The 13,660-nt window shown below is 50.1% G+C and overlaps 1 protein-coding gene across 7 annotated transcripts in view; it reads left to right on the forward strand.

The window, feature by feature from the left end:
- Nucleotides 1-13,660, forward strand: part of LOC147605445 (urea-proton symporter DUR3-like) — a 120,895-nt gene that overhangs the window by 27,435 nt on the left and 79,800 nt on the right. For 3 of the 7 annotated variants that reach the window (XM_086793606.1, XM_086793603.1, XM_086793605.1), the window contains 2 exons: nt 5,627-5,805; nt 8,354-8,449. The exons of 1 other annotated variant lie outside the window; for it this stretch is intronic. Coding sequence is in view for 4 of the 6 variants with exons in the window: in XM_086793603.1 (XP_086649729.1) it covers nt 5,722-5,805; nt 8,354-8,449 (180 nt within the window). In the remaining 2 variants the exon portion in view is untranslated. Of the gene's footprint in view, nt 1-5,626; nt 5,806-8,353; nt 8,450-13,660 lie in introns of those variants that run through there. 3 more of the 7 variants (XM_086793604.1, XM_086793600.1, XM_086793602.1) reach the window with 3 other exon arrangements.

Consider the following 13,660-nt stretch of genomic DNA (forward strand, 5'->3'; position numbering starts at 1 on the left):
CGAGCCTGCAGCCGCTGCAAGAGAAGCTCTTTCCAAGGCTCAGCGCTTGGAAGCAGCCCCCGAACAATAAGCTTCCCCAATAAGGCTCTACTCTGATCGACTGGATCTATAATGCCCAAGCCTCCCTGCGCCAGCGGAAGTGTAATAACTGCCCATGCAACCTTTGCCCGGGTTGGCTGACTGTCCCGCCCAGACCAAAGAAAGTTCTTGATCAGCCTCTGTACCTGGCTGATGCAAGAGCTCGAGAAGATCCAGCAAGACGTAATGTACCACATGGTCGCTAGCAGCACTTGATTTGCCACCACCACCCTCCCAGCCAAGGATAGTCGAGCTGTACTCCAATACAAAAGCTTCTTCCGAACGCTCAGAAGAAGCGAGGCAATCTGCTGCTCAGGTGACAAATCCAGTCCAATCTGGCATCCCAAATACCGCACTGCTGTGCCAGGAGGAATCCATCTAAAACCGGGGTCCGGGCTCCATGCCGGAGTGGGAGCACTGCTGATCCAAAAGGCCACTGTCTTGCGCCAATTGATCAATGCTCCCGAAGCTGCACTAAAAACCTGGAGCGACTGCTCTGCCCGAAGAAGATTGGCCTCTTGGCCATGCAAAAATAAGCCCGTGTCGTCTGCAAACTCAGCATCAAGCAGGTCCTCCCCCCGGACTGGGAGCTGGAGTCCTCTCAAACCAACCTCCTCTGCCGTCAAATACATGCTCATAGCCTCCGCAAAGAAGAGAAAAAGAAAAGGGGCGAGGGGACACCCCTGTGTCGGACTGATCTGGTCAGCTCAAAACTCGGCCCCCGTCCTCCTGCAATCAACACCTGGCTACGAGCTGTGGAGTACAGAGCCGCCAGCCCTCCGATCCATCCTGGCTCAAAGCCCAGGCGGAGCATAGTGCCCTCTAAGAAACCCCAATCAACTCTATCGTATGCCTTCTCAAAATCGAAAAGCATCACGACCAAGTCCTCGCCAAGAAATCTAGCTCGGGCCGTCGCCTCCCAGAAAGTAAAGATGTTGTCAAGGATACTGCGCTCCTTGACGAATCCTGTCTGGGTAGCATGAATCAACTCCCCCAAAAAGGGCTGAATCCTCAAACTCAAGGCCTTTGCCAAGACCTTGAGAATCGTAATAGGCCTCCAATGCCGAATATCATCTGATACTCCCTCCCCCTTGGGGATAAGAAAGATCAAGCCCTCTGAAAAGCTCTGTGGCATCACCCGAGTGTCCAAAACATACTGAAAGCCCCTGCGGAGGCCTGGCCCCAAAAGGTCCCAATAGCGCATAAAAAAGGCCGGCGTCAGTCCGTCCTCCCCTGGGCAACTATGTCGCGGCAGGACCCTCAAGGCCTCGGCAAGCTCAATCTCTGAAAGAGGCGCACCGAGAACTGTACGCATACGATCTGTGACCCTCCTCTGCACATGGGCCCACACAGTTTGTCTGCAAGCATCTCTGTCCTCAATGGCTGGCTCCGTTGAAAGCAGGTCTCTATAAAATGCAGTGGCAATGGTTCTGATCTCCCCGGGCTCAGTAGCTACCGAACCGTCCGGTCTACCAAGCTGACGGACTCCTGCCGGAGCATGGCGGGGTCCAGTGATCTCAAAAAACTCCCCAGTCACTCTATCACCAAGCTGCGTCCACTGAGAGGCCTGACGACGATAGTAAAACTCATGTCTCTGCTCCTCTGCCTCTCTAACCTCCTGGCGTGCCTGGCTCAGCTATGACGCCAACCACTCACATGCGGGCTGCTCTTGCAGGCGCTGTAGCGAAGCAAGGCTGCGTCTCAGCCGATGCTCCCGCTCGCGAATCTCTCCCAGCCGTGTCAGAGCTGCAGCGTGCAGAAAAGAGCTAAGCTCGATGAGTCCCTGGGCACACTGGCCTGCTGCATCCTGGTCAGAGCACTGACTATCATGCCAGATCCTCTCAATGTCCTCAGCGAGACTGGGATCTGTAAGTACCCTCTCTGGGATCCTCAACTGCAAGCTGGGCTCCCGTGTCCTCTCCTCCAATGTCAGGATAACTGGCGCATGATCTGAAAATGAGGTGCCAGCGAGAATGCTGACGGAGCCCCCTCGCTCCCCTAACCAGTCGCCCACATAAAAGCGATCAATCCGTGATAGATTAGTCCCTCCCTGTCGGCGATCCGACCGAGAGAAACTAAGACTGTCCTGAGAGCGGGAGAAGGCCCCATGCTGCCATGCATCAGTGATCCTCAGTGACATGCAAAACTGGTCCCAAGCTGCAAGCTCCGTGCCGTGCACTGTAACATGACTGCCTCCCACCCTATTGGCCGGGTCCTCAAGCATGTTGAAGTCTCCCCCGACACACCAATGTGCGGCCTCTGGCAATGCATCCGTAACCTGGGTCCAGAACTCTGCTCTGGCACTAGCATGATTAGGCGCATAGACGTTGAGCATGCCCAATAGCTCATCATGCATCCTCAGAATGACATACTGTGCTCTACCAGGCACAATGATCCCTCGATCCACAATGGCCTGCCGCCATACATTTGCAATGACCATGCATACTCCTCCCTGTCCACCCAAAGGACCAAACCCTGCGGACCAAAAGGTATCCCATCTACTAGGCATCACCGAACCATATCTCCGGATCCTGCTCTCACCCAAGTGGTGCTCCTGCATCATCAAAATATCAATGCTGCCACCAACCAGGCATCTCTGAAGCTCCTGCCTCAAGCAACCACGATAGCGTATAAAATGTGCTCCGTCCAGGCCCTGTACATTCCATGAGATGATCCTCATGGATGACCTGCTGAGGTGGATGCTGTCTCAGCTGTGCGGCGGGCCTTCGCAAGCGGCTTGGATGGAGAGTAGTCCCCATCCGAGCGGCTGCGAATCTGCCCACCCGGTGTACTGCAAGAATCACGGATCAGGCGCCAGTGGCTGTGGCCCATGGCGACTGCCTCCCGCTCTGACAGAGCAACCTCGTGTATACATACATATCCAGGGTCGCGTGCTAAATCTGCCACTATACGCACGACCAAATGACGAATCCCAGAGGCATCCACACTCCCGGGATCCAAGAAAAAATGAGCCAACTCCCAGAGCCGGCCTATCACATCTGTCACCTCCAGATCGCTCACATGATGAGAAAACTCAACTGCGTGAGTCTTCAAAGTGCTAAGAGCGAGCTCTAGAGTCCACTCCCGGTCGCAAGGGCCACATAGAGGGAACGAGAAGGCCACCGCTGCATCAAGTGCCTCCTCCCCGCGGGCCGGAGGTATCACTACATGAACTCGGATGGGTGCTGGCTCATGGGGGCCCTCTGCTCCAAAAAGCCGAGTGAAGGCGTAATCGAAAGCCTCCGATCGCTGTCTAACACCGAGGCGACTCAGCCGACTGCGGATAGATGATATCCGTGAAGCCCGAATCGGCATGGTAGGTCTCCTCTGTGGTGCGCGAGCGAGGTCGGTGCTCAGCGCCCTCCGGACTGCGGGCGAACGCCAGGGGACTGCCAGGGTCTCCCGGGAAGGCGAGGCGGGAGGGGGGGGGGAGGAGGGGGGGGCGAGGGGGGTGGAGAGGGAGCCGCTGCCGAAACCGGAGCGGGGACGGGAGGAGGCGAAGGTGGAAGCGAGGCGGTGGGAGGGGACGGGGGTGGGGGGGGCGGAGGAGGGGGTGCTGGCATCTCCTGATCCTCAGTCGTCGCTGCAGGTGTCTCCTCGTGGAGGGGAGCAAAGCTGTTCCTCACGGGAACCCAGTGAGGCTGAGACTGTGGCTGCTGCTGCAGCGGTCTCTGGGCGTGCTGCTGTGGCTGTCTCCCTCGGCGGCGCCCCTGTCCAGGCTGCCACTCCGAGGTCTCTGTGGCCTGAGCAGGTGTCCCGGAGGCAGCCTGCCGTGCCGCATCTGTGGGCGGGCCATCAGGGGCCTGCTGCTGTGGTGAGGGTCGAGGTCTCCTGCGAGGCAGGCCTTGGCCAGATGACCGACCTGCCTGCATATGAAGCACTGGTTCGGGAGCCCCGAGAACTCCACTCTCTGATCAATCCATCCCCCCCCTATCCTAGGTAGCTGAATGACCTTAGGAAGGGAGGAGATGTCAGACACCAAAACTCTGACGGAGGGTAGCCCAGCTGCTCTGGCCACCACTGAAGCTGCTGTGGGACCAGTCTCTAGTACCGAGCCCACCAATGCTCCTAGCCGAGAGAGGAGCGGAAGATACTCCCGGTGGAGTCCAGGGAAGCAAACTGTAACATGAAAAAGGCGCTCTCCCTGCTCAGCCGCTGCTGGGTCAAAGCCGTGCTGCCAAGGTCTGAAAAAAGCCCGAGCACCCCTGATGTCAAGGGGACTCATGGCAAGGACCTTGGCCACGCTCTGGGCGGTCTCGAACTCGATCTGATAATGTCCACGGCCCAGTAGCTGTACGTCCAGGATCTTGCCCACATCTGCAAGAAGGCGGGCCTGGAGAAGGTCCCGGATCTCCCCTCTGCTGGGGCGAGTGCCGACTATACGGCAGATGGTGGAATGAGCCTGGAGGCGTTCCACCTCTGCGGTGAGGCTCGCTTCCTCTTCCAGTGAAAGAGAAAGCCTGATGGGGGTGTCCTCAGGGGTGGGCGAGGGGGCTGCGGATGAGTCCCTCTGAGGCGGGGCGGGAGGAGTCTCCATCAAAGTTTGAAGCTGAGGCGAAGTCGAGGTGAAAGCGGAAATCGTGCAAGAAACGAGCTGCACACGGAGAGGCGGAAGACGAAGGCCGGAGAAAAAAAGAAAAAAGAACCCCCTGGGGGCGGAAGTCAGCAAGAAAGGGGAGGGGGGGGGGGGTGAAATGGCGAAGGAGAAGCCCTTGGGGGGGGGGGGGGGGGGGGGGGGGGGGGGAAGCTACGCGCAAGAGGGGCGGAGAGGAGAAATGCTGGCAGAGGGGGGGGTCAGGGCGCTGCAGAGGTGAGGTGGGCGCGAAGAAGGGGGGGGGGGGCGGGAAGGCGATAAGGCGAGGAGGGGGGGGGCGAGAAGGAGAGGAGGGGGGCGCAGCAGCGAGGGAGGGGGGCGCAGCAATGAAAGCAGGCGGAGGGGGCAGAAGGAGGGGCGGCGGGCAGAGCAGCGTGGGAGGGGGGCGTAGAAGCAACAGCAGGCGGGGGGGGGGGGGGAAGAGAAGGCGACAAGCAGGCAGGCAGGTGGGGGGGCGCAGATGTGCAGGAAGCGCAAGCAGGGATGGAGGGCGGGAGCTTCAGCGAGCACAGATGAGACCACGCGGATAATCGAAAAAGAAGGCCGACTTGAACCCGGATGAGGAGCAATCCGAACCAAGGGGAAGAGGCAGGCAAGGAGGCGAAAGAAAGGAGAAATACATGCACATTTGGTAGGCAGCGTATTGTTACCCATTTTGAACACCTTGCCTGAGTCTCATAGCCTATTTTTCCCTTTATAAATTAGGGCTCACCAATAGCCCTTCATGTGAACTTGATGTAACACACCTACCATATACATTAGTGAAAGTGCATGTCCAGAGATGAAGGTTAAGATACTTAAAGGAGTCTTTTAGAAAGTTCAAGCAGTGCAAGATGCGAAAACAGAAATTGTGTATGCGACAAACAAGCCTGGCGTCTTTCAGTTCTTGAGCATGCAATTTTGGACCAGTTCTTAATCATGCAATCATTATTCTTCTACTCTCTTTTATGGCAGGGTGTAGGCTATGGGGTGATCCTGGCATATGGAACTTTTTTTGCTGTGCTGACAATTCTTATCACCACACTTGATGAAAAATATATTGGAACAAAATGCGATTCAGAGGAGTTCAATACTGCTGGGCGGTCAATCAAGACAGGTCTTGTTGCTGTAGATGTTGTGAGTCATTGGACCTGGTAATCAGTTCACCTCCTGAAAGCTGTTTTGAAATCGCCATTGTAACTGGTGCATTTAAGTTCCCTAATTGAGCCAAAAACCAGATTGCATGAGAAAGTAGGAGAATCGCATGTATGTATGTTGGTAGTCTTGTCCCAACCCTGAGATGATGTCAGGGGACTAGGGGCTTCGGGTTGCTCAGGTATGTATGTGATTGGACTAGGGGCAATGGACTATGGGCTATCATTTGGTGTTTGTCTATGGGCTGCTCTTTTGTCACGTGCATCCTGCACTTGGATGCCACATGGCCATACCTGTATAGTAGGTGCAAGACCTAGAGTGGTAACTGGCCCCTTGTGAGCCCCTGTTTGGGACGAGTTAGCCAGGGATCCACTTTAGAGTCCATGGTCAGGTGTACAAGTCCTTTACATGGCCATGGTCAGGTGTGCATGTCCCACACATGGAAGTAGTGCATGTTCTACACTCAGGTTCATCTTCTGGAATGTTGTAGAGGTGTACCAGGCTTTGGTTGGGACACTAGATCTAGGAGTCAGAGTCTTGTTGCATGCATGAGGGCATCTGGGCAAAGAGGCAGCCCTATGGGCCACCCCATAAGGCTTCAAGACCTTGCCTACAAGGTGGGCAGCCCTTAGGGGCTACCCTAGGGGCCAAGGAGGCCCCTATGCCCAAGCGACCAGCCATAGGAAGGCTGAGCAGCAAGGCGGCAGCCTGTAGGGGCATACACACCCAGTCGGCCAGCAGCAGGGGCCTGTTGGCCAGCCCATGAGTCACACGTGTGAAAAGGCATTTGATTTATTGGTGTTTAATCAAGTCGTGGAGCAGCAAATACAAGCCGACAGTGTCTAATACAAACCGACCAGCAGTGTAGAGTCCTATATAAACAGTAGGAAGCCTAAGGCCTTCTTATCGCATTCTTCTACAAGTGCTAGAGTCTCCAAGCTAGTATAGTCAAGGGATTGCTCTTGCAAGGTGGTTGAAGCAGGTCAAGGGCAGAGGTAACACTCAGCCAAGATCATCTCAGTAGAAGATCACTTCAGTCTGTATTTCCAGCCCAAATCAGTCTTTTTCTACACATTCAATAAAGTAAATACACCATCCCTTGGTGGGGGCCCTTCAGAGGGTATTCGGGATCCAGTCCTGTGTATTTCTCTTTTCTCTCTCTCTGCTCATGTACCTAGATCAGATTTTATAGTTCTAGATTTTTGTTATCTTTCTTTATTACTATTTTGTGCCCAGGATGATGTACCTCATGAATATGATGTAACCTTTTGATCTTTTAGGTCCTTTTGGCCTTTTGAAGACGTTAATTCAACTTTCTCTCTCTCTCTCTCTCTCTCTCTCTCATGTCATTACATTGTGCTATTGTCAAGAACCAAGGGCTGAAAGGTACTTATCAAAGTATAATCCTCGTCTACAAGGTTCCACATGTTACAATGGTATCAGAGCTTTGCCTTTTGGTGAAGAAATTCAGCCAAGAAAAAAGAAAGATTTTTTTTTTTCGCTTGTGTGGTTGGTTTATAGATGCCGGTAGCACTCCCCATTTTGGTGTGACTCATGTCCCTTGAAGGACGGTTGGTTTATAGCCTTCAGAAGCGACCGGAAACGTCTCCCACACACATAGTGGATGGTTTATTTTCGGTCGGGGAAAAACTTGACCACTCCCACTATGGCGAACTTTGATGATGAGAGAGAACACAAGACCCCTGAAGAAACAATTCCTTTTGTAGAGCGATTGCATCAAGAAGCCAAGCTCCTAGTAGAGAAAAGCCATCTTCCAGGAATTTATGCATATCATAACGCAAGAGGGGGAACAAATGCTCGAGTACACGGCTATGATTCAAGCCTTGAAGGACGGTTGGTTTATAGCCTTCAGAAGCGACCGGAAACGTCTCCCACACACATAGTGGATGGTTTATTTTCGGTCGGGGAAAAACTTGACCACTCCCACTATGGCGAACTTTGATGATGAGAGAGAACACAAGACCACCCTGAAGAAACAATTCCTTTTGTAGAGCGATTGCATCAAGAAGCAAATGCAAGCCATCTTCCAGGAATTTATGCATATCATAACGCAAGAGGGGGAACAAATGCTCGAGTACAAGGCTATGATTCAAGCCTTGGAGAAGCGGATACCTCTTCAGGATACCTCGTCACCTATTCCTCCCCCCTTTCCTCCACTAGTTATCATTGAGATTCCTTCCTAGATCTCTACCTCGGGGAGCTCCATTGCGGAGTTAACACAATAGTCCCGTGTTTTACATGATTTATAGATACGAGTTCGAGCTTCAGACACACGTGGCAGCCTCAAAAGGAACAAAGACGATGTGAGGCTGAGAAAACAAACCAAAAAAACATGTATATATGTGTAGTATTCTGGTGTTTTTGTTCCAAGCAATGATAGTTGGCTTGTATCTAGAGTAGGTGTTATGGCATGTTTCCTTTGTCAGTTGGATGTGTCTTGGTTTTGCATCATTACATTTTGTATCCTTATAGCATCGTCTGCTTGCATGAGTGGTATATGTGTTTGAGCTCAAGCCATGATGACAGTTCTTCCAGGAGTTTCTTGATGTGGCTTATATATCCTACTACAAGGTCTTGGCAGCAGCAATGTCTTGGAGGTGTTCACAACTGACAATGGAAGAGGTACTTGATGGTCTCAAGCATTGTTTTTGGGAGAGTAACTTGGTAGTCTCAAAGGGTAACATGTATATTACTCAGACAAGTTTATGGGGTATTTATTTTTGGGACACATGAGATTTTGGGTTAGCATGGTGAAATTGCCTCTTAAGTATGTGAACAAGGGTTAGTATGATGTTCTGTTTGGGGGGTGATTCGATTTTTTAAAAAAGAGACTAAGGTAGCTCATAGTGAAGGTGGAGGATCCGACGGCCGATGTGGAAGATCACAATGGCATGGCTGCCAAGCATGGGATGACGTGAGCAAGGAATCAGTTGCCTCTGAGGGTTCTTGCCTGCATCATTTAGTAAGCACATGGGCACAGCGTGGATGGTAGCCTGTTGCCTACTGAGGGATGGCAAAGGAAGCATGGCGTGGGCGTGTGGAAGTTGAGGTAGCCAATGACGGGAATGGTAAGAAGGTGTGGTAGTGTGGTGTGAGAAGTTTGGACTGTTGGGAAATGGCAAGTGTGACCATTTGGTCCCGTCCAGTCTTGACCAGTGTTTCATACCCTGATTTGAGCCAAGGTGTGAACGGGGATTTTCCACAGAAGCAGCAAAGTCACAGGATGGAAGATGCCAGTGTAAATCCAAGTCTTGTCGCAGAACTTGTGTGAAGGCTTATTTGGCATGTCTCTATCTGAAGGCGGATTACAGGACATAAGTTTACAGGATTTTACTCACTTATATGGTTTATAAGGATACTCGTTCACACTTATTTATAAGTGGGTGGACATATGGGGATTTGGATGTGTGTGAACACTTAAAGTGGGCGCCTAGCTTTGCATGGATCTAGCAAGCTTTTATATATATATAAATGACGGCTGTTTTGAACTCCCAAAAAGAGGAGTTTTATGGTATTTTTGGAGAGGCTGCCACTTTTAGCGATGGGAAAATCAAGCATATGCTTGAAATAAGAGGGGGTCGACTCTATGAAGAGGAGGAGAAGTGATGTGCATACACAGAGAAGGGGGACAGCAGTGCTTTTCTTTGGATTCGCTGGCACCATCAGCAGTAGATGGCATTCTCTCTCTCGCTTCCAAGTTTACTGGTCCTACAGGTCGTTGGGCTGCAGCACGTTTCTCTCCTTGGAGTGCTGGCAGTACAGAGGGAGTAGCTTCTCTCTCTTTTTCTCGTCTGGTTGCTGCAGAGGACTGGCCGTACAGCGGCACCCTCACAAGGAACAGGCCGTACAGTGGCAATATCCTCCCCTCTGCTGGTCGACATAGACTAGCCATACAGCTGTGTGCTTTTTCTTTGCTGCTGGTTGTTTTCCAGAAGCTGGTCATACGGTTTTTTCTCCCCCCTGCGCTGCCCGTACAGTGGACAGCAGGCTGGACAGAGTCCTTTCTCCCCCTTGCGCTGTCGTAAAGTGGACAGCAGGCTGGACAGAGTCTTTTCTCCCCTCGCTTACAACCCACGCCGTCAGTAACTCTCTTTTGACTGTTTTTTTCTCTCTCTCCGAGTCGACCGTGAGCAGTGGTTGCCTCTGGGACTGGATCTCAGGGAAGTTTCTGGGCTGTTTTGTGGGATTGATTTGGCTTGGTGTTTGAGGCTATCTGGGAACCTCTTGGATTGTTTCTAAGGAGCAGATCAGGCCTGAGCGGATAGCAGAAGGCTGAGGCTCTTTAACTTTGTGAAGCGAGCTTGGACACTATCTCATGTGAACTTTGTGGAAAATCTGGTGCAGGACTGCACCCGCACCTTGGTTTATCTGTATCTGTTTATTCTTTGGAATAAAGCAGTTCCTATGGGGGGCCGGCCGTTCCGGCTTAGTGTTGTGTTCCGTGAAGCATTGTTTATGGTTATTTCTACTGTGTTTTCATATCTTTGCTGTCATCTGAAGTGTCTGTTCATTGTTCTGGGTTCCCGTCCGGTTTCATTGGTATCAGAGCCCAACCTTTCTAGCACAGCAGGCTTGACAACGACTCTTGGAAAGGAAAAGATCTTGGTGGAATCTGGGTTCGATAGCTTCCCTATCATGGACAGGTCAGCTTTGTTGGTAATAATCCAGACAAGCTGCTTGAGCAGATGACTACTATATTTCATAAGACTCTTGACAAACAGCAACAGTCCCTTTGTGAGAAATTTGGATAAACTGTCGAAGCGATTGGCTGACAAAGAAGCCTTATTGACACTCTATAGAAGGGACCCTTATGTTAATAGGCTTCTACAAGGCAGAGTGGCTCGAGATCAAGGTGCTATGGATATCTTTGGGGATCTTGCTTAAGTTTATGCAGAAACCCCAGAGATCTCGCTTACAGATATCTTTGAGAGAACGGGGATATCGAGGTCAATTCTGCTAACCAACATATCATTCCGGATCCTCCTCTACGGTACAAGAATCAACAACCAGAGGGTTTGGACCAAAACTCCTGCTACGAAAAGAAGAGAGCTAGATCTTCTTCGATGACTCCTCCGGATAGGCACGAGGATTTGGAGAGGACTCCTGATCTTTCTTAGGGTTTTGAGGAAGTCTCTTGAAAGAAAACAAAACCAAAGTGCAGAGTTAAAAACGGTGTTGGGTTCCAACTTGATCAGATTCTTGGTCCCCACAGTTTACAGGAAACCCAAAAGCCATTACTGTTTTCCCCTACTTGTGGATATTGTGGCCTCTAGTTGAGCTATACTTTTTGGGATCCTCCGATGATCATGCTTCCTTTTTGGTTAAGTACTACCTTATTTGTAAGTTGTACTTTTTGGTTCAAGCAATATTTGTATATACTCAGAATTTTTGGGTTTTTAAGCAAACTCACCCTCACATGAAATTACAAGGAGCAAGTGTGTTCGTCTGAGTGTGTTTCAGGAAAGCAGAGATTTCTCTTGTTGTAGGCAGCAACGTCTTCAGTTTTTTTGGAATGGATCTCTACTTTCTTGTACTATGGCCGCAATGCCTATAACTAATTGTTGATTCTGGAAGAGGTTTTTCTATGGTTTTGATAAATAGTTTATGGTTTTGGTCTTGTGTATTGGAGGCTCCTAGCAGTATGGGATGCTAGAACTGTCGCCTACACAAGGATCTCATATGGGGAGCATTATGGTGGTATGGGATGCTAGAATATGTCGTATATGCAGTTACAAAACTATGAATTGTTTATCAGTATCATGGATTGGCTGATTCTGGTCTATGAGATGTTTTGAGACCACATGGCAGGTATTCTACGTTTGTATGATGGTTGGTCAAAGATATGTAGGGTTGTCCTGGACAATAGCGTGTCGGTGGTGGCTTTGAGGAGAAGGATTTCACATCTCTTTTGCATGTATGTGGATGGACCCCCGGAAGGACTCCGGTGTGAGCCCACTGACATGTCAATAAGAGTTTATGTCTTTTGCATGTATGTGGATGGATTCCCAAGGACTTTGGTGTGAGCCCATTGACTGGCAAGAGAACATGTATGGTTTCTGAGGCTTGACATGACAAAGCATGTGTGGCTTGTGAAACTTGACATGACAGAACATGTATGGTTTTTGTGGCTTGACATGATAGAGCATGTGTGGCTTGTAAAACTTGACATGACAGAACATGTATGGTTTCTGAGGCTTGACATGACAGGCCATGTGTGACTTGTGAAACTTGACATGACAAAACATGTATGGTTTTTGAGGTTTGACATGACAGGACATGTGTGGCTTGTGAAAATTGACATGACAGAACATGTATGGTTTCTGAAACTTGACATGACAGGACATGTGTGGCTTGTGAAGCTTGACATGACAAAACATGTGTGGCTTTTGAGGCTTGACATGACAGCACATGTGTGGCTTGTGAAGCTTGACATGATAGAACATGTGTGGCTTTTGAGGCTTGATATGACAGGACATGTGTGGCTTATGAGGCTTGACATGACAGAGCGTGTATGGCTTGTGAGTCTTGACATGATAGGACATGTGTGGCTCGTGAGGCTTGACATGACAAGACATGTCTGGCTTGTGAAACTTGACATGACAGAACATGTATGGTTTCTGAGGCTTGACATGACATCACATGTGTGCCTTACGAGTGACAGAACATGTGTGGCTTATAGAGCCTGACATGACAGTACATGTATGGCAAATGCAGCTTGACATGGTCTCAGGACTAATAACCTTGGCAATCACTTCATACTCTTGCCGAGTATTCTATGGTTACAATGGATTTGGAATTATGGTTTTAATAATCAGATTATGTTAGTCCATCTGCAATACTTGAAGGGTATTTTTCCACTCGTACTAAGTTTATATAGTTGCGGACAACTGTCTCATGAGACAATTGGGGATGTCACCATTTGGTCCCATCCAGTCTTGACCAGTGTTTCATACACTGATTTGAGCCAAGGTGTGAACATGGGTTTTCCATAGAAGCAGCGAAGTCATAGGATGAAAGAGGCCTGTGTAAAGCCAAGTCCTGTCTCGCAGAACTTGTGTGAAGGCTTATCTGGCATCTCTATCTGAAGGCAGATTACATGACATAAGGTTACAGGATTTTACTCACTTATATGGTTTATAAGGATACTTGTTCACACTTATTTATAAGTGGGTGGACATATGGGGATTTGGACAAGGAGCATATACATGAATGAAGTGGGCCTGAATTTTTAAGCTGTGTGTGAACACTTCAAGTGGGTGCCTAGCTTTGCATGGATCTTGCAAGCTTTTATATATATATATATATATATATATATATGGCGGCTGTTTTGAACTCCCAAAAAGAGGATTTTTATGGTATTTTTGGAGAGGCTGCCACTTTTAGCGATGGGAAAAGCAAGCATATGCTTGAAATAGAGGGGGTAGACTCTATGAAGAGGAGGAGAAGTGATGCGCATACACACAAAGAAGGGGGACAGCAGTGCTTTTCTCTGGATTCGCTGGCCATACAGTACCATCAGCAGCAGACGGCGTTCTCTCTCGCTTCCCAGTTTTCTGGTCATACAGATCGTTGGGCAGCAGCACGTTTCTCTCCTTGGAGTGCTGGCGGTGCAGAAGCAGTAGCTTTTCTCTCTTTTTCTCGTCTAGTTGCTGCAGAGGACTGGTCGTACAGCAGCACCCTCACAAGGAACATGCCGTACAGTGGCAGTATCCTCCCCTCTGCTGGTTGACATAGACTAGCTGTACAGCTGTGTGCTTTTTCTTTGCTGGTCGTTTTCCAGAAGCTGGTCATACAGTTTTTTCTCCCCCTTGCGCTGCTCGTACAGTGGACAGC

Source organism: Cibotium barometz, chromosome 59, assembly GCF_041138505.1.
Source record: "Cibotium barometz isolate CiBa-2024 chromosome 59, ASM4113850v1, whole genome shotgun sequence".
NCBI classification, from domain to species: Eukaryota; Viridiplantae; Streptophyta; class Polypodiopsida; order Cyatheales; family Cibotiaceae; genus Cibotium; species Cibotium barometz.